This window comes from Atractosteus spatula, chromosome 28, assembly GCF_055471065.1.
Source record: "Atractosteus spatula isolate fAtrSpa1 chromosome 28, fAtrSpa1.hap1, whole genome shotgun sequence".
Taxonomy (NCBI): Eukaryota; Metazoa; Chordata; class Actinopteri; order Semionotiformes; family Lepisosteidae; genus Atractosteus; species Atractosteus spatula.
The window spans coordinates 11,321,242-11,343,146 of NC_142733.1; the positions used below are offsets into that span (position 1 = coordinate 11,321,242).

The 21,905-nt window shown below is 37.4% G+C and overlaps 1 protein-coding gene across 1 annotated transcript in view; it reads left to right on the forward strand.

Moving 5' to 3' along the window:
- The window catches only part of LOC148814047 (receptor-type tyrosine-protein phosphatase S-like), a 320,468-nt gene that overhangs the window by 171,279 nt on the left and 127,284 nt on the right, over positions 1-21,905 (forward strand). Inside the window, exon 6 of the mRNA XM_088907841.1 lies at positions 11,631-11,819. Within this exon, the coding sequence (XP_088763967.1) occupies positions 11,631-11,819 (189 nt within the window). The remainder of the gene's footprint in view (positions 1-11,630; positions 11,820-21,905) is intronic.

Sequence of the window (21,905 nt, forward strand, 5' to 3'; positions counted from 1 at the left end):
TGTGGAAAAAACAGCTGCTTCCTGGAAGGCTTTACATTTTTCAGTATTTTAAAATGTCTTCTTTTTCAAGGAACATTTATTTATTTATTTATTTATTTATTTTCTACTGTCTGTGCACTCAGCAGCTTCCGTACACCAGTCTTCCATATATCCCTAAATTTTAAAATTCATTGAAGTTACAATGAACTCATCCACTTTCATGCCAAAACTGATATAGCAAAAAGAAATGCATTACATTACTTTTTATATCATCAAATGCATCTCATATTTATTTCTTTTACTTTTTACTTCTTTAAAAGGTGGCAATATGAACACCACCACTCTCCCTATCCTGCTCATAATACAATCTTTATACTGTACATAGGACATTCATATATACACCTAAAAATCAAATTTGGCTTTTTTCCGTAACCATGACATGACTACTTAATTTGATACTTAGGCAAGAGCCTATACTGGCTAAATGTTTCTGCTGAGTCTGTTAGAAAGAAGAAGCTAATGGCTGGACTCTGATGCAAGATGAGTGATGAATTCAGAGATGAAATAGGCTGCTAAGTGATAAGAACCGTTTCTAAACCCAGCCGCAATTGTATTCCTTCTAATGACCAGCGAGTCCCCCATTTGTATTGTTTAAAAGTATTACAAATTGGGACAATATTTATGAGCCTCACGATCACAGTACATGGTTCGCTGGCAGTTGTTCTACAGCCAGAAAATAAAATGACCCTAAATCTAATGATTTTATTTTTTTTTCTGAGCCATGTTTTGATTAAGATGCGAGTTACGTTGGTATATTTGACTTTCCTTAAGTGGATGATGTTTGCTAAACTCATTTGATTACCTTGGTGTTATCAGAAGGAATACCAGTTTCATCTTAAAGAAAGTGACCAAGCAACAGTCTTACAGTCTCTAATGTCAGTTATGTATTATCAGAATCAAACTGTGCACCACCAGCAGTGGACCATATACCTATTTTTTGTGAATTTTGTCACATCAGTCGGTAATGATTTTGTTGGCCCTTGGTTTCTTCCACTCTGGCCTTGTGACACACAGGGGCAAGGTTAGTACCAGAGAGCTTGAACTAACATGGCCCAAGACTTAAATGATGGACAGGTTGACAACTGATTTGTTTGGCTCTGGGGTTGTGCGAGAGCAACAGCACCAGTAAACCAGTTCTGCACACAGATGAGAACAGAATGAAATATCTTTGCAGGATTTACAGCAAGGAGACTTCGAGTCACATACTGTTTGATTTTATTCCAGTTTTGAAAACCAGTGAAGCCATGGTGATCAGTTTCTTATACAAAAAGTGAAAAAATTATTCTGTTTCCTTCTGCTAAAAAATAGTCTATGCCTGCTGGATTTTAGAGGAATAGTTCATAGTTCATCACTTGGAGGCAATTGTACAGAAAGTAAAAATGAGAACTTGGACTTTACGGGGGCTACTGATAAAATCTGAGCACTTTTGTCCTGCTGTTCATTAAAGCTCCACATGATGGTAAGCCCATTAAGCTAATTAATTGTTGAACACACCAAGTCGCTTCTTTTAAGAGAAGCAAAATCTCTTTTTTGAAAACATGTAATTTGAGGTAGAAGTGTGGTGACACTTATCGGCTGGAGGGCGCCTTCATAAAGGCTTCTCTCTGGTTAATTGTAATTCATGGCATTCTCTGAACTAGCTTGCTGATTTTTTTTAATTTGTGTCATCTAAGGCAGCTTTTTGTACAATTTGCTGAACTTTCACCTCGCCTTGCTGTGCAGTGCGTGCCGATCACATGGTAATTGTCTCGCGTGCCTGACGAACATTGCCGTTGTAATTAACAGAAAGAAGCAATTACTGTGCTTAAAGCACATTTGTGCATTTTTTATGCAAAACAGGCTTAATTTGATGATGCATTTAACGAGGTGCGGTATGGGATCATCAGGTGTGTAATTACATAGAACTAACAAAGCATAAGATCAAATAATTATTCAATTCAATTTCAAGCCAACAGAGTTAATGTTTTTTTTGTTTAACTTTTTTTTGTTTCCTCATTGGTTGTTTGTTTTCGAGTGGGGCTCGTTTGTGTTTACTGCAGGTCTGATGTCGGCCATGTCTGTTTCTTTGTAACTAGTTGCAGAATTTTGTCACACGATATAAGCAGGTTTTTCAGAAGGTTTCTGAACAATAAATATATTTTAATTTTTTAATAATAAACAAACTAGAAACTTTGTGCCAGGATGAAATATCATTCATTTTATTATGTCTTCCATGAAAAATGAAAATGTCAAAATGTTAAATGGTTTTGCAGCAGAGATTCTGAAAAGTCATAGAGTACATCATTTTTTGGTATTGGATGTGTTGTGTGAAAACAGTGCTAATATTCCTAAGCAAGCTCAACGTGAAATTCATATAAAATTATTTTTTTTGTGGATAACATTAGTTTAATGAATCAAGGACAGTCTGTAGCATAAAGGTACAATTCATCCTCCATAATCCAGAGAAAGGAAAAGAAGCAGTTAAATTTATCATGCTAAACAAATATTTCCTGCCCTATGAAGATACAAGTGAACAGTCTCTGTCTGATTTTACAGTTAAATTTTCTATTCATCTGGGACTTAGGCTTTTAATGATAATACTGATGGTTTTGAGTCTCACTTTCACTAAATGTAAGCAATGCCAGCACAGCTAGCTTTATGGATTTTTATATTACGCCTAATGCAAAAATGTTTTCTTCTCCCTAGCTTTGCTATAGCTGCAGTTTTATTTTAAAGCTCACAAGGAAGGTTGGTAAGGAAGATAACTATTCAAAAGTAAATTGAGTTGCATCGAAAATTACGACTGTCCTCTTCCAGCTTTCATATCTTGTTCTGAGCTCATATTATATATGAAACTAAAGTGACAGCAATGTAGCTACAGGCCAACAGTGCTTTAGCCCGTAAATGACTATTCTCCATGAATGGGTAGTGGTTGCCAGATGATTTTTAGGTGTTTGCATTGCAAGAATTTAAATTTAATTTTTTGTCTCCCACAAAATGTACTAAAATGATCTTCCACTGTCTGCTGTGAACACTTGATAATGAAATGTGCTATTTGTTTATAACAGAACAGCAGTCCACAAGGACTGTCACTGGTGCTGTCTTTAGCAACAAGTAAGCCAGTTTAGCTGAGCCTTATTTCAAATTGTTAAATACAGTGGGCTTTAAAAATAGAAAGGGGAATTTAAGCTTGTGTGTTGTGATGCGCAGAGGCCTGCAGGCACCATTTCACAGGACTTAGCTTTTATCAATGGCTCAGATTAGCCAAGTGAGCCAGTAGACAGAGCAGGGGTGTAAATTATAGGAACTGACTACTCTTCGTCCAAAGCAAAGTCTTCTGCAGTCTGCCCACTGACAGATGGAGAAGCCCTCAGGCCTTGTGAGGCTTTGCATCTCAGGAGCCAAAGAGCCTATTCCAGAAACAGAAGGGGAAAAAAATACAAGAAGCACACACTTAAGGTTTGGCTTATTTACTGACTGTCAGCAGTGATATCTTGTCTCTTTCCTTGTCTAAATAAGGTGTGATAAATGAGCAGATATACCACCCTGAAACCTAATCTTGCAAGATTTCAGAAGCTAAGCAAGGTCGGGTCTGGTCAGCACTGAGATAGGAGACATCTAGGAATTTCAGATTGCAGCTAAAAGTTGGTTGAACAGAGGTAGAACTTTTCCCACTTGGTGAGAAATTCTACACCCTTGTCCCTGGTACTATAGGATGTGCCATTCTTCAGAAACATCAGATTGGGGATCTTAGTGCATTTAAGTTTTTCACCTGTTGTTTCCACATGTAGCTTCAGGTCCTTTTTGCTATTGTTTCTACATCAGGATTTTAAATTCTCATCATTGCACAGTGTCATATGTTCAAGACTAAAGGGATCCATTCCTGTAATTTTTGTATGTCATTCCTTTGAGATCTGGCATTATTTGCTGTGCTCATTCCAGAACTGGAATGTCTGCATGATAACAGCATTGTGCCAAGGTAAGAGTGGAAATAAAAACAACTGAGATGGTTAGAGGAGATGCCCTAAATTAAACATTACCTATGTACTTTTAAGGTTTAAGCCTGAACAAAAATTTTGTAATTTACACTTCTTTGTTTTAAATATCACTGCAAGTGATCACAAGCCTTCATAGCGGAAGCACAGTACAAGGAGTGGCTCTCAAGTACTTCCTTGTTGGTCATTATAACAGACGAGATGGCTCCCTCCCAGCCTGAACTAATGTGGCCTGATTGCAATTCCCTGGAGTCACCAGCTATTGATGAGGCAGTTGACTTCTGACTTGAGACCTGAGGGCTGTGTCAGAGACACTGGCGCAAAAAGCCTGTGCACTAAACTGCGGAGAGCTCTAAATGGAGATCCCATTCTTACAATCTCAGCTACATGTATGTTATAGCTAGACCTTGAAGTTTCATAGAATTTATTACATCATGTTTCAGTAATGCTGAGTAAGTATTATTTTAATAATTTTCATACTAGGTTCTTTTTGTCATGGTGGTGTGTATTTCCATTACAAGCAATGGTACTTCCTTATCCTTAGAGTAGTGGCACCCAGTTTCGTAAATGACATAGTGCATCATAACAGGGTAAATATCACTTACTAGATTCATTACCTTTATAACCTCAAACATGTAAAAAATGAGAGAATTGCCTGTTACAAATACGTACATCTATTCAAAGGTAAATAAGGTCTCAGGAGAAATTTGATAAATCTTCAAATGAACCAAATAAGTGATAATGCTATAATACAATTTTATGAGTGCTTTTCAAGAAACTCAGTGCTTTACTGTAGAATACAATTCATAAGAGAAGCAAGATGAAAAGAAAAGGGAAAAGGCCCAGAAAATTGACCCAGTGAAACTGAGAGAAATACTGAACTACACACAAAAAGCTTTTAAAGCGAGTTTTAAAAATGAGAGAATCTTTAATAGATTTTAATCTGGGCAATGAGATTCACAGACATGGTGTTGCACCAGATAAATGTCACACCAAACTAGACAAACTAAATTTCAGATAAACTGTAACAAAATAAACACACTGTCATTATATTACTAAGGCAAAGCATCCCAATATCTTTGCACAGGAGAGACTGTAAATCAGAAATTGAGCTCTAGGGCAGCATGGCAGAGGTCTAGAAAATCTCTGCTGTCTGCCAGATTTGTCAGTCTTCAGCGGGTGGTAATAGTGAAGCAATTTCAGGGCTGGGGGTTTCCTGACCTTATTGCTGTCCACCTTTTTAAATGGCAATGGTATCTTTAAAGGAATTGTATGAAGGGAGCACATCTATTTGGTGGGTGGCTTCTTGTGGTAAGGAAAATTGGTTTGTTGCTCTGTCCTGCTGTGAATATACAACTCCAGACTAAACTATGCAGTTGTTTCTCTTTTTTTGCAGAGGTTTATATTCCCACCCCTCTGGATTTTGTTTAAGAAAGGGTGAGATCAAATTGATTTTAATCCTTGAACTACCTACTTGAGAGTTTCAGATAGCAAGCTGATTTAAATGCAGAGATCTTTCTCCGATATTAGAGAGATTCTACACTGCACTCTCAGGACTCTTACCTCTGGAGACACTGCATCTTGCTGAAACTATTGGAAAGTTCAACAAAGAGAACAATTTGCAGTGTTTCATCCCAGTTCAATTAGCTTCATAAGGACACAGGTGATATTATTCATGCTATTCATGACTTGATTCAAGTAAACATTGTTGTGCTTTCTGGACTATTTCTCAGAAATCAAGCTTTTGCTCATCTAGGCCACATTTGAGATAGCTGCTGGCTTTCCTGCAGCTCTGCTGTCTTGTATCATGTATCTACATTACTCTGCTCTCAGAGTTCCACCTCACTGCTTATCAATACATCTTTATATTGAGGCAAGGCAGTAACACCTCATCAACAGGCAGGCGATTTTCAACACAGAGGATGCTGACAGCTAGACTTTCTTTGCCTGATTTAAATACCTACTAGCCTGCTGTAACAGGCATAGCAGAGTGTAAACTACATGGTTCAGTGCTATCAAGGCCTAATAAGGTTGGACATGTGCACCCTAGCCACTAGTGCATCTGCTTAATGTCTCTGTAACTCAAACAGTTAGTGCATTAGACGTGATCTGAACTCCATCACAAGTTATCTTGAAAGAAACCAGTCACATCACTTCTTTGGAACTGCTCTGGGCTCATCACATGTTAAAGTGATTTACAGTGTACAGATGCACATCTCAGTCCAATTATTATTTCAGAAGTTAAAGTGTTTTGGTAGTAATCATTTTGTAGGAACTTAATGGCAGTCAGGATTAGAACAAATACACATTTGTTTTGGATCCCCATGTGATTGGGTTGAATAATTAGATGAATTAATACTTTTTGGTGTTGCCATTTGCCTTAGGGAAGGCACCTGCATCTTCTTTATGTATTTTGAAGAGAGGAGGTCAGTAAGTAATATTGCTGTGCTGGATAGTAGCCCTGTCTGCTTGTTCGGGTCCTGGGAACAGAGTTAACTTTGACGCGTTTTCAGGAGCAGATTTAAGGAAAGCCCACTGTGTAAGATCCACTTTCTGAGAGCGTGGCAAGGGGTGTTCAACATGAACCGTAACCGTATCTTCCCTGGATAGCAGTGGCAAGACCCTCACTCGGTCGATTCCGGTTGGCCAGGTGCACTCGTAACCATCTTCTTGTTTACCGGCATCCTGACCCGGAAAACAACCGAGGTTGCTACCAGTATTACCCAGCTATAATCTTTCTGTGATTTCTGTTTAAGAAGATCTCTCTAACCACCATCTCTTCCTTTAAATGCTAACTGTTCTTCTAAACTGTGAGAGTCTGTGTAAAAAAAACACCTCTGACTACCTCAGGAAGTGCTTTTGTAGGGCGCTAGAGATTCCAGGTGCAGCCAATTCAGTGATTTTCTCATGAGAATTTGAAGAATGTGGCTCACCTAAATTAGATAACCCCACCCCTTGGTGATTCACCAGGGCTCCCAACTCATGCTCTGCTACACCCACATATCTTCAAAAAGGTTCATTTTCACTGACTTGCCAGGGTATGGTAGATGGCCTTCACTGCTGATTGCAGGAATCACACATTTGCCATTGTCACTCTCTCAGCTTAAGGAGAGAACTTTAATGTTTCATTCAATGTTACCAAGACACTGTGTACATTGTACAGTGACAGAAAATCAATGTTACCGAGTAGATGCTCAATGTTAGTAGTCATTATCACTATTGATACATATGTTTTCTTGGATTCAGTCCTTCAGCAACATCTCTTGTCAGATTGAGTAAAAAAAAAAGTAACAGCACACTTAGCAATGGTTTGCTCCAGGGGTATCAGACTCCAGTGTTTGTTGTCTTTCATTCCAGCTGAATGCTTACTTACAGCGTTCAATCAGACATGGTGCTGTTGAGAGGCATCATTAGGCATCACTTCTGATCTGACCTGCATTGTCAGTGAGAGAGAGTTCCTGCATGGAATTTCAAGAAGGATCCTCACTGTGACAGTCCAGGACAGAACAGAGGAGAAACCGCTTTTTACTAATACTGTACAGTACCTCTTGGTAGATATTGACCTATATTTCTAGAGCTAGATGCATTCACCAGTTTATGTATTTAGCCTAAAAAACAGCAGTATGGAACATGCATGGAACAAACATATCCAGTAAATGCAAGTCTCTTTCCATAGGACAAGCTTGTTATATTTAAGAGGTTGGGTCACGTTGAAACTGGCAGTTTCTTGTTTGACAAAACAACACTGCCACTGTCCAAGGTTATTAGGTCTTATATCCCAAGAGTCCGAGTCTCTCCATAGTGACGGCAGGCTTGATTGCCTCTTCCCTCTGGCTGAGCCCATCAATTATTCTAATTGAGCTGCTCCTGGCTCAGAAGAGTAAATGAAATTGACCATCCCTGGAGCCCAAACAGCTGTGCATCTAGATTAGTTAAATGTCTGTTTATTTAAAGTCTATCTTAATGCTCTTTTTTCCCTTCTACCCCTTCTCTTGACCTCTGTTCCCAGCAATGTTAACTGTTATCATTTAAAGCCCCTTTTCTGGCTTCTGTCAGTGGTAATCTGTTAACCAGATTATGATGCTAATGAAATTAATTCGCTCCAGAAAATGAAAATAATGAAAGTAGTAATAATAAGACGTGCAGAAGTGGAATTCTGCACATGCAGTTGGCGTAAACTCAAAAGGCCCCATGGTTTTCCCTTCATCTTTTAATCTTATATAATACAGTTGTGTCTTTGTCATCTGGTGGCTGAAGGTTAGAGAGTGTCTAAAATTGGTGGGAAAAAAATCAACAGAAGGGGGTTGAGTGGTGTAGTGAGTATGTAGGTTTTCATTCCATCTCAATTAATCTCTTTGTTAATTAATTGGACCAATTTAGTAGTTTCTTGTAGCACTCTCTGTTGGTACTTATACAGGTGCACTGCTCCTCTTGCACCAGGATTGGAGTCCCCTACTGTACTGCATCATGAAGTACAGTTTGCCTGCATCACTGGTTACACTGTTAAAATCCACTAGTGTATATATGATGTTCTAATAAATAGAAAACTTTGTACATGAGATATTTCAAGGTACTAGTCATAATACAAGTACAGATGTACAGTGATCTAGCAGTACAAATCCGAACTGCTAGTTTCTTGTGCAGTGAGCAAGTCTAAAGTGAAAATTCTTTAAAGATAGAAACTAATTTTAATCCCATTTGTGTATTAATCAGAGAAGTAAGAAACATTTAGCTAACATGTGACTTACTAATTTATATATTTTTTTTCCTAGAGGTGATCATTTGTCCAAAACACTATTTTCTAGGCTAGCCAGTCAGATTAAAGGATTTGCACCTGTCACTTGCATAATGGAATAATACACTGACAATTAGTGGCAATTAAGGATAATGAGTGTGTCAGTTCCAAAAACAATGTGCCTGCTACTGTTCGGCATGTCACCCACCCATCCACCTGCCTGTCAGCTCATCTGCAGATGAAGACCCTGCACTAGTGATAATAATAACTCCCTTATTATCACAGCTTAACTGTCTCTCAGCATTGGCAAGCTACCAAGAGAGGTTAGCTATCACAGTGGCCCAAATGTCAAGCTTTCAAAGCTCAGTGCAGCAGCTGGTAATTGCATTCCTCTACGGAATTAAGGGAATAAATGGATAAAAAAACCCAAAATGAAACCATTAACAAAATTGGGGCAAAAAACATGCTGGAAAAAGGGAACCATAGTTGACATGGGTTTGTGGATCTATTATAAGCATAATGGATGTCCATTTTAAGTCCTCATGCTTAAGGGAATGGGTGGTGTGTGGTGTTTGATTGCAAAAAGACTAACTCAGTTATGCCCTGAAGTTGTGCAAGTTTGTTTACAGAGAATGTCATTTATATAATTGGAAGACATTCTAAGGGCAGAACAAAGTAAAAGGACTCTACTAGGCATTCAATTGGGTTTTCAACATTTAAAGTAAATTTTAAGCAATATTTGAACTCAGCCTTACAGGTTCTTTTAATGCAGTCACGTCAACTAAAATTCCTCTGATTTGAAGTTTGAAATCATCAGAGTATTTGGTGTATATCCCAAAAAGAAAAGGATCACTTTGGGTCTGGATTTGCATTCCACTGAGCCACACATAGCACAGAAAGTGTGTTGCTGAGGGGGTGTCGTGTTGCCAATACTGAAAAGTCTTTCACCAGGTAGCCTCTTTCATGCTTCCTGGTTGTGATTGGTTGCTGTGGTTTAGCAGGCAAATGCTTTACTTATTATCATTAATTGTTTCTGCGCTGGCCTCAGGCCACACATGATACACACTGGATATGACAACTACAGGGTAGATACCATCATTAAGTTCATTGAACAGGCTGATAGCTTGTGCCCTTATCTCTAGAGCAAGTGATTTTTTATTTTTCCCCTCTGATGTGTGTACAATATATTTAATGACCTCATACTTGAGATTTCTCCATTTACTGTCTGCCAAAACCTTTGCCTCTTTGCTTGTTTGCTTTGCTCCAAGCAGGGAGCAGATTTTGTTATGGCCTGATCACCAGGTTACTTAAAAAAAATCATGTGACTCAAGATTGACAGTTTTGTTGAAGTGGATATAAAGCATTCTGTACCCTGTGCCTGCGCTGAATTTCATGGCACAACCCTTGAAAAGGAAAGAGATGTCTGTTTTTTCAGTCAGTATCATCTAGACCAGAGTCTCTAGCTCAATTTCATGTGGCTTGCAGGAGGGTTTGATTTTTATTCCACCTGTGTTCTCATTAATTTAATTGATTTAATAGATGAATAATTGGATAAATGTAATACTTCTCTTCAGTGCTGAAAGTCTCTGTATCTTAAATAAATGGCACACATTGATTGATTAACTCTGGAAATATATATAAACTTGGAATTGTCCGTATTTAAATAACCTCATTAAACTACATCATTTCCACCAGCTTCGGCACATAGACCTTTATGTAGTTTCTCATCAACTTGCGAATTAAGAATTGACTCCCTTATTTCTAAGTAAGCAGCACTTAATTGGTGATAGATTGATAATGAGCATACACAGGTGGGGATGACACTGTATCAAACATTCCCACAGTGAGTCGGTGTGTTTTCTACTGCCTGACTCCAGTGGTTATATTTTTGCTCACACACTTGAATGGGGACAGTTCTGAAACTCACTAATTAGCACAGAGCTCCTATCAACATGAAATTTAATTTGACTTTTTAAGAGCTGAAAGCAAATTAAAAAAGTCCTCAAAAAGAAAATTGAAATAAATTAACCACTTATTAAGAAATCAAAAACCAGAAGAGTAAGAGAGATAATCCAAGACCAGGAATGAGAGGCATTATAATTCAGTAGTTTTGAAAGCTAGACCTAAGTAGAGACAAAAAGGTAAAATGAATACTTTTATAATACCTTGTAGTTGGTATTTGAAAACTTTGTGATGCATTTTTAGTCATTAGAGCTAGGATTCAACTCAATTGCTTAATCGCCTAGCTTTAGGTATAGGGTGTAGGAGTGCCCAAACTAGGGTTACGGTTAAGGTTTTCACAATATATTGACAACTTTCAATTTTTTTTTTTACCGGGTAAACAGCGTAAATGTCTTTCCATGTATTTCAAATACACCTAAAAGGACAGCGAAAGAAAATTTGATCTATATGCCGATTGTGTTTTCACTAGTGCACTTTCACAGAAAGCTATTTTGTATCCAGAACAGGTTGTGCGGTAGGGATATGATCTTTTCTCCTTCAAGGAAATCGGGCTCTTATCTTATTTTGATTGAAAAATGTTCCTGTTAGTTTGTTAGACATCACTTTTATCATCATAAACGATTCTATCTCTAAATTAGGTGGAGTGCTAGGCTCTATGAACTTCTCTTTACAACTGTCATTGGGAAGGAGACAGGTTGGACTTATATTTACATTTCCTAACATAGACTCTCCTAATGCTGTTTGCTACTCTTAGCCATCCAGGGGTGTTTTCTCAAGTTCCAGACTAAAATGTGCGATGCTTATGAGTAGTTTAGGTGGTAAAGCAATAGTCTTCTTATGATATGTGATGGGTGTGGCACTTCTGTGTGTTCTTTTTACTGTGGGTGGCTCAAATTTCCTTCCCTTTGATGTCTTTACAGAGGACCAGCTGCCTCCTGGGTTCCCCAACATTGACATGGGCCCCCAACTGAAGGTGGTGGAGCGTACTCGCACAGCGACCATGTTGTGTGCTGCCAGCGGGAACCCCGACCCTGAAATCACCTGGTTTAAGGACTTCCTGCCCATTGACCCCAGTGCAAGTAATGGGAGAATCAAGCAGCTTAGATCAGGTAGGGTTGGAGCTCTGAGCCATTCTTCCTTTGAATCAAATCTGTTGTATAGGGAGACGTTGCTGCTTTATGTTAAACAGTTTAAGTTGTAGACTTGTTTGATTGGATTGTTGAAATATATGAGAGTTGATCAAAGCATTTCTGAAACCTCAGTGTATACTAACATCAGAATACCAATACATCAGTTTCCTTTTTCAGTATATATACCGTAACTTCAATACATATGTTCACATTTTACTTTCATACTGCCAGTCCTCTGAAAAGAGATGTGTTCAGATATTGATGGGAGCTATTTTTGCACCATTGTTCTGTGTGTTTCATTGCTTTAAAACACTGTCCCATGCACACACATGTGCTCTTGGTGCAGTTTCTTATACAACCTGCTCTGATGGTCTCAGGTGACCCCCAGCATTTCTTATGTTCTCCGCAATCTGAAATCCTACTTTTGCAGAACATGCTGAAATCATTTTGCAGAAATGATTAGCAAATAATGCTCTTAAGTATAGAGACATGTTATATTGAAAAACAGCTGGTGAACGGGTACTCTGATGTTGTCTGAATGCTGGATTTCTAACGTCTTTTGAATTAACATTGTATTTATTATCAACCTAGGGAGCTAAATAGAGACCTAGGCTGTTGTGGTCCACCAGGGTCTTAATGTTCCTGGATTTTGTGAAAAGAGGGGCAGGAGAGAATGGAAAACCACTGAGATATAGAAATCATACAACTCTGGAACCTCCAATTTTGAATTATTAGCTTGTTTAATTGAACAAACCTGCTGGATGCTGGTCAGTGTCTGCCTAGGCTCTATATTGTCTTTTAGAGCACAGTCAATGCTAGTGTTTCACACTCATTGATTTTAATGAAAAGATACAGTTAAAACAGTCTAATTAAATATCTGTTTAATTAAAACAATGCTCTGGGGCATTGGAGAATAATATTTATAGGTCAGTGATTTGTTATTGCTAGAAACCAGGGGGGAACCATTTTCAGATTCAGCTATGACCTCATGTTGGGAGGGAAGAAATCCATTCTGATCTTAAGTTGTTGCCCCGTGTTTTATGTCATTTTACGGTCTGAACTGTTGATGACAGTATTAAAAGGATGTTCATGTAATAATAGTTTTTTTCAATCTTAATTTACAGGAATAGGTTTTGTTGCATATCATCTCAAGTGCATTACATTGAAGTAATTTTACAAGAACATCGGTTAAGGAATTTTAATTTGCTTAACTGCGCTCGTTTCACAGTAAATCAGTAATTTTCATTCCTGCATGTGTTTTCCTCACTGGTTTTTCTCATCAAGAAGAAAGATTTTTTTTTCAGGAAGTGCTAAGTCTTGAAGTCTTGTTTTAGTTTGTTAATTTTTTAAAAAATTGGCTGTAATTCTACTTGTGTTTAGTATGAATAGGTTTTATTTATTGCATTTTAAATACTTCTTCCATTTTTGCAGGAACCTTCAGGTTTTGGTATAGCTATTTTTAAAACTGGAAAAATAGTTTTGTCTTCTAGTCACATGGGAGGCTGAGACAATATGTAGCCCAACTATACCAGAGGATCTGACTGATAAAAAATGTGACCCGAAAGTATTACAACTTTTTGGCACAGCCAGGTCAACCAAACAAAGTTAAAATAAAAAAAAAATATTGAGTGTTTTTCTGTGTTAAAATAAGTAGGACTAAATGAAAGCAGTTAAAAAGCTGTGGTTTTCCATAAACCAGCCCTTCTTTGTAAAGACATTTAAGAGCTCTTCGGCTACAATTGCACGTCTTGAAAAGTGTTTGTTTTAGTTTTAGAGTGCAGCATGTCTCCTTCAGGGTTAGGGTATTAATGGCTTACTTTGTGTAGCAGTACAATTATGGTGATTTATTGAACGGAGGACAGTATGCAGCTCTGGGGTTTATTAACCTCGAATTTAATATTTCCATTGAAGCTAAAGGATAACTCTTACACTTCAAAACACTGTGGCTTTTATATGACTGTGCTTTGCAGAGTGTCCTCCTGCATAGGTTTACAAGTCTTCACACATGCTGTAAAAGACAAAAGGCTGAATTCTCTTGCAGCCCTGGAATTTGTATTGCCCTAATCAGCCACAGTGTCTTTGTTACTGCTGGCTCCCAGTAAGAATGTGCCCTACAGTAGGAAAGATTTATGATGTTGCCACAGTCTTATTATAAAAGTCTTATTATCATTTTGAAAAGCTACTTGTGCATGCTGATATATCTTATATTACGGTATTCATCTTAAAAGCGGTGATCAAAAGTATGGAAACACAAATCCCAGGCTCAAGAGTTCGGCATCAATCCACAATGAGGTTCATGAAGTCAACACTTTGGGTTCTCTTTCTCTCTGCTTGTCTCATGGGTGCGGACCTCGAGGAGCCTCCTGGATGAGCCTTTATAAGACTGCAAAGGTTTTAGTCAGATAAAAATATTCAAATAGTCAGCTTGTGTGTCAGGATTTTCTTTGGTGGGATTTTGGTGGCTGCAAGAAACCTAATCCCTGATGCAGTGATGACACCCTCATTTTTGGACAGTTCAGTTCCCTTTCCCAGCTGTCTGTGTGTCTTGTTGTCGTGTGTCTCTGTGGATAGATGTTCCCCAGTGACAGTTGTTTCTGTGTGTACTCCATTTCTGGACTTGAGGTTATGGATTTTATATTTCGTTTCTCACCAGATGAAATATAAAAGGTTTCTCACAACGTTTTGGTATTATTTTTACTGATTAATGTGGTTATGTCTTTCTGTTGTGTGTTTTTCTTAAACTTTGACTTGCTGTTATTCTCCACGTTGAAATATATACTCAACGATAACACTGAGCAAAACAGAATAATAAAATAATCTGAATACTTGCAAATAAACTAACATAGTGCTGTGTGCCAGAAGGTCAATATCATGCATTGAAAAGTACTGTGAAACTGCAGAGCATATTTAACTTCATATTGAATATTTGAATATCATATTGAATTATACTGATTACTGATTTGATTTTTTAAATTAAAATTATAGCAAATAAACATGCATACATACAGTAGGTCTTGCACACAAAAATGTCTGTTTTATCTGAATTGGATAAATGATTTTGACCTTCTAGCAATTAATATCACTAATGATATATTTAATATAAATATTAAACATCTTTGCTAAAATAATAAGGAGATCGATTCTGCCATCTGTTTTAATGTATTGGATTGGAGTAGAACAAAGAGTTTTTTTGTTATAGGTTATAGACTTGAATACAATAATTATCTGTCCTAACAATTATCTTAAAATTTGTAATGAAATAAATTATATAATGCTCTTAAATAGGTCGGTGACTCAACCTTTAACCATTGAGGACTGTAATAAAGCAGATTTAGAGGAATGTCCTCTCTAGCATCCCATGAATATACAGTAACTGGTTAATCCACTCCATGATGAGAAATGCAATGTGTTTGAAAATATGTACATTTTAATTGTATGTTATCTGAATATTTTTTTTCAAAACTATAAAGTCTTGAACAAAAGGACACGCAAAACATCCGACAATATCTTGGTAGAAATCAGTGTCCCCTATCTTAAAATATAATCTTTTGTTTTTCCTTTTTTTGTGTGTTGCCTTATTATTTTCAGAAGCCTTCGGTAAGTGCACCTACCAAAAAGCCCACCAACTCCCCTCTCCTCTAAAGCAGATGGCATTTTAACAGCTTTTAAAATGCATGCTTTGCCTCTTTTTCTCACCCTCACTTTTTTGATTCCTTTAAGTTCTTTCCTTTTCACTAACTTCCAAGATAAACCTCTACCGTTTAACATTCCCTGAAAGTGCTGAACTAACAGTCCAGGAAAAAAAGAAAGCGATCACTTTGATAGAGCCCCTTCTCTGGCCTCCCTGCATTCCCAGCAGAGCTCTACACTGCACTCTCACTGCCTGTCCTGGGCTGAAAGGTCACAGTGTCAATACCTGCTAAAGTCAAGTTTCATGCCTGGTTTCTTCCATTGTTCGATGTACTCAGAAATTCTAATGATAATCATAAACTAGCTCTGTTAAACTTGTACTGTATGAACCACAATAACATTTACTTGTTGGCTTTCAAACACATTCCCACCTTCCCACACAGATAGTGGAACTGTGTTTATTAACTTAGACTTTATCTTTACCAACTCAAGTAATTAAATAAAGTTAGATAAATCTGCATCAGTAGTAACAAGTGCGGTAATTTCTTTTTGATCAAGTAGTTTGAATTTTAAAGTGGTGTTAGACATTACACAGAAGCAGAAGAGGAAAGATATTTTCAAGAAACTGAAGTTAGTTGTCACCATTTCCATTTCAGTAATTAAGAAATAAATATTGTAAAGAAATAAAGACATTTTCTTCTCAAACTTGAATAGGGCTTTAAGTGAGTTAGAGCAGGAATAGACAAAGTGGGACAGGAACTTTGCATGACCCCTCATTGAAGGCTGTTGGCATTCAAGTGCTTTCAATCCTCCCAAGCCAAATATTATTTCAATAAATATTTTCGTTTCTAGATTCAAATTGCTGCCTCAAAAAAAAAAGTCATCCAAAAGCTTTTTCATTTAACTCTGCCTTCCCAATATGCTTTTTATCCAAAAGCTTGAGCCCAGGAAATCTGACACAATTTAGAAAAATTGCATTCCTGAATTTATGGCACATTCCAAAGCTTGTTTCCTTCAAGATTTAAAGTTTGTGCTGTACATGTCCAAAAACATCACTTTCAGACATTTAAAGCAATTTTAAAAGCAATTAATTACCGATTTTATTTAATTAAAAACACATCCCTGTATTATTATATCATTATTTCTGATCTGAACAGCACTAGCTAAAATTTTAAAGAAAGAAGAATACTGAATACAAATGCCCCAAAAATGGAAGTGTTTCAATGTTATTTCTCTTCCTGAAAAAATAGTTAGACTGAAATACTTACTATAAAACATGTTACTATTTTTTTTTGCTTAAAATTAGATTTTAAAGCTTGAAAAAACTTCATTTGTTTTTTTTAAACCTCACTGAACATGGAATGTGCCTGCTGCCTTGATCCTCCTAAAACTCCAAATTAAACTGATGGAAAAAGTACCAGTGGAACAGTCTTGACAGGATTCACAGTTTTCAATCCCTCAGTCATTAGGGTACAGACTCACCTCCCACGCATTCATAAGAACTTCTGGGGAGGTGGCACAGTGATTAATGAGGTCTCCCTCCAGATGAAATGGTTTAGCATTGAAAAGAGTTCAGCAGTTCACATTTCTGTGCACACATCAATCATAGAATTACAAACATGGCACGCAGTTTAGTGAAGTTAACAACGGCTGCTCAACAGATGCCGAACCTCAGGGAAGGTAGACTTTTTCAGGGGAACAGGCCACAATAATAATGTTCAAATCCTAGTGTCATCTTGTGCATACTGTATGATCTTCAGCATCTGTTACCAGCAGTTTACATTAACAAAATTAATCAAATAACTATTTTTTACACAACCCAAACGTGTCAAGATTATATTCAAGCTTGATGATTTGATACTTTGCTGGATTTACTTTTTTTCTTGCCCAAAAGGACCTTTGTACATTGGCAGTCCTAAAGGACCAAGAGTTTGGTTTATGAAGTAACTTTGATGGATGTCAGCAAAAGCATGTAAGGATGCTTGACAGTAGAGAAAAACTATTTTAAGTGCTGTCCTTTAATTTTTCTTACTCTAATGCAAACCAGTATAATGCACTATTGCTTAGCAAGGTTGAATGCACTGAAGCACACTGGGGTAGGATTTCCTAGAGCTTTAGAGAAAGATACAGCCTGCAGTTATTTTGTCCCTTGTACTGGAGTAACAGTGCATTTGGTCTTCCAGTAACAAAGGGATTAACTGGGGGCATATGGCCATAACAATTCACTTGATAGTCCTTTTTATAATCCCTTTTATATGAAAATATGCTGTTTTTTATGCAACCATCCTGAGGCTAGTAAACCTCTGATTTTATATAATTTAACAACAATTCCTTTAAAAAAAAAGTGAAATGATGCACTGTATTTAAGAATGAGAAACAGTGCCATGCAACCTGGTCTTCTGAATTTGCTAAACATTTTCTGACTATTAGGATCCAAGGCCTGCTCTCCTGCAGGGTACAACAGAGACCAGTCTGAAATCGCACAGAAGTGTGCCAGGACTAATTATTGTCACAAGGGCTTTGTGCTCTACAGCCAGCAAATAGGCTCACCAAGCAAGCCTGCATAAGGACTCATCTGTAGTTTGACTTGTGTAAAGGTACTATTAAACCTATAAATCTCAGTGGAGCTCTCTTATCAGGTTCGACTGAAACCCCCTGCTTTTCCATTTATCACCCAGCACTTGACCACTGGAGCTAGCATAACTCAGAGTGGCTAGCTTGGTGATGAATATAGAGGACCTCACACCCGCAATACGAGCTGGTCATTTGTGTCATTCTAAAAGCAGCATGAAAGAATGAAAAAAGCAGTAATTGAATTGAAAGAAAACAGAGAGCTTCACCCATAATGGAGTCAAAGATTTGGCTCTGATTATATTTGTTTATGAAGATTGCATGCTTCTCACAATCTTGTGCAGATGCTCTTTCCTGCTGCACATCTACAGTATGTGAACATTATTTATAGGCAACCCTTCTTTTCCCCAGAATCACATACTGTCTTCCCAGCACCAGAAAGCTGTTAGTACAGTAGCATCACTGTAATGTACTTCTTTTAGTTGGAATTTAGAATAATTTGGAAACAATTTTATTTTTTAAAATATGTGACTGGAATAAAGGCAGTATATGTTGAGTGTAGAACATCTATAGAAAATTGGCAATGTATATAAGAGTTCAAGTAGATAGCTGTGTCAGCATGCGTAGGCTGCAAAGGAATGGGTTTATTCCATGCTGAAAAGAAAGGAAAGGAAACACAATGTTTCGGCTGTGGAGCCTTCTTTAGGTGTCATATCTAAGAGTATACGATTGTATACTTGCTAGAATGTGTTCATTTTTACTATTGCACAATTGAATATACAGCGGATTAAGAAAAACAGTAATGTCTGAAAGTGCTGACCCTGCTATTACTTTCTAGTGGTATTCTGCACTTCAGTGGAAGGAGCTGCACTTTAATTGAGGCTACAAGCAGCACAGATCATAGTTAAAGTTTGGAAACAGGAGTAAAGTTTGAGAAAAATATTTTTACAAAAGACTGTTAAGATATTTCAGTATTTTCTTATACTTAATGAGCACTCCTTACTTTTCCATGGTAGAAGTAATTTTGTAAACTTCAGTCAGTTTCCATTAGTTCTCACTTTTTTAATGGCATGGGGTGTTGAAGATTTCTGAGCAGGGCTGTCTGATCTTTTCTCACCAAGGGCAGCAGCACCAGAGTCCAGAGGACAGATTAAAAACCTAAACAGGTGTTCATAAAATATTGAATCCTTAGAATTAGCATTTTATACATATTTAAGAATACTGTCCTTTGTCCTTCAGCAAATTTAGTTTTCTACTTATTTTAGTAGAAAGTATAAAACTCTTACTGAGCCATCTTGAATATTGTTTAGAAAAAGACAAAGCTTATCGTTTATTGTTCTGTTTATTTTTTAACAGTAATATTTTAAATTACGTGCAAGTGTATTTCTACCTGTGAATGTCTCAAGTCTGTCGAGGAGCAGGAGCAGGAGATACAGTAAGGGAGTGAATCCTGTGAAAATGATGTGAAATATTATTAGTAATTTAAAGGAAAGGCATCTTTAAATTGAATGCCCCTGACAAAATTTTAAAAAAAGATTACTTCATAGTTTGACAGCATACCAAAGGCAACAGTTTAGGAGCTTACATCTTAACACTAGAGAATGAGAAAACCCAATTACGACAATTTTTTTATTTTGTTAACTTCCTCAAAAGACGTTAGCTGGAAAAATAAGTATTGGATTTTGTTTTACTTTAAGAAAGAGCAACTTCAGAAATCCACTTAAATATTTGTTTTTAGCTGGACAAGGATAAAGCTCTTGGGAAGGTCAGGGCTGTTGTTAGAACTTGAATTTGTAACAATACATGTGACATATTTGGTGAGGAACAATTACAGATACAGTACACTTTCAAGTCCAATCTCATTCCCCTGTAGCGCTTCATTCTCGCACAGTCGTGCACGAAAGCCGTCTGCCCTGGCCTGGGTGGAACAGGCTGAGGGATGGTGAGGCAGTGAGAGTGGTCTGTGGTTCTGTTTTCTATTGCTGGGTTCCCACTGAGAAGCAAAGGCCAAACCCATCGCAGGGGGTGGATGGGGGATGAAATCAGCCTAATTCCTGTGTTCACGCTCACAGTCACCAGACTGCAGGTCCTTTATAGTAACGCCTAGTTTTGTGTCCCACATCTCTGCTGCAAAGAAGCACCAATGAGGCAGTAAAAATAGCCTTGTCCGAGGAAGAATAAAAGTCAGAGGTGCAGCAAATTGGATCTGGCATAGATTGTGCCAGGATTGAGGTGCAGAATAGCGTTGATGGCTGTGTGACAGCTCGGGTGCTTTTAAGCAAACTTTATCTGTCACTAAACCTGTCAGAAAGACAGTTTGCCTCTTGCAGCAGAGCTAAAACCTTGTTGCTTCCACTTCCAAAATGAGGCGCTGATCTCCCAAAGCCATTTTTATTCTCCTGGAATCTACTAAGCCTATCTCAGACAATTAATATGGGAGTAAAAAGATAGATTGCTTTAAACACAGAAATGAGTATCAAATCTGTTTGAACTTATGAGAGAAACAGATGAACATTTTAGTTTAGTTTTAAATACCCTTTGACCTGCTCAGGGAAAAGTTAAAATCTTTATAACCTGATAAATGATTCATAACTGGGGCCTTCACTGTTATGTAGCCCACACTGAATATACTTCATCTGGTCCTGTCTATTAATTTCGATATGTTTCTAATCATTTACTAGGAACAGTACTGTATTGTGACCTTGATACAGATCCTGTACAGCAGTGTTACAAAAAGGAGACTTTCTGGTCAATTTAAAATAGGTTTCAAGGCATGGGTATCTACAAGTAAATGGTAAAACCTCCTCCCTCACTGCATATTCCTCCTTGAAAATCCAAACCCCTCCCTCACCCCCCAGCGCTGATACCTAGTAGAAACATTAGGGAATAAGCCTTCCAGCTAACAAACCTGCTTCATTAACCTTAACCAATACCTAACCTAACCTTAACTAGTTCCTAACCTTTTAACTAGAACCTAACTATAAATCCGCCAAAAACCAAACTGTTGCTGCCTTCAGATTCTAACCAATTAACAGTCCCACACCCTTCTTGTTCTTGGATTAACTTAAAAAGATGAATTGTTAATAGTGTTTTGCCCTGTCCTTGAGTTTTCCACAGTAAAATGCAAAGTGGAATTTTCAACAGCCGTACTGCCAAGTCATTATTTTATTTTTTCCACAGTGTTTGTAGCACTGATTGAGCCAGTTCTGAAATCTGGAAATCCTCTTAAATGTGATTGCTATGATCACAAACAGAAGAAAAAGACTACACTGGAATTTGACATATCTTGTTATAATGTAATATCTATAAATATAGAATGCCCTTTTAAGCTACATAAGATGTCCTGCTGCTTGTTAGAGTCCTTGATCATAATGCCAAAGATTTTGGCAAAAAAGGGTTTGAGAACAAAAAAACAACAAAAAACTAACTTTCAGAATCCAAATCAGTCCCAGAGTATTCTCAAGTTTTAATAAACGAGGTTTCAAATCCCCCTTTTTGGTTGCTTGGCAACATTAGTTTTCTTGTTTCAGAGGCTGATGGGTAATTGATGCTTGAACTCAGAAGACAGGTACCTTAGAAAGTGCCATGTTAACACTTCGGAGACTCAAAGGCTGGACAAAACACCTTCCAAAGTATTGTGGGTCTCTGATTGCTGGTTTGAAAAAGGATCCTGTGTTTTCACAGAGAAAAAGATGGAGGATTTATCTTTTTATTAGGTTGTGAAGCTTCAGAATAATTGATTTTTTTTCTCTAAAATCATGACAGAATAAATCAACTAAAAAATATTACCTACATTATCTTTATGCCTAGATTTGTTTTTAAGAACAGCAGCTGTGCTGTTCTAATATCACACTCTAGTTGTGT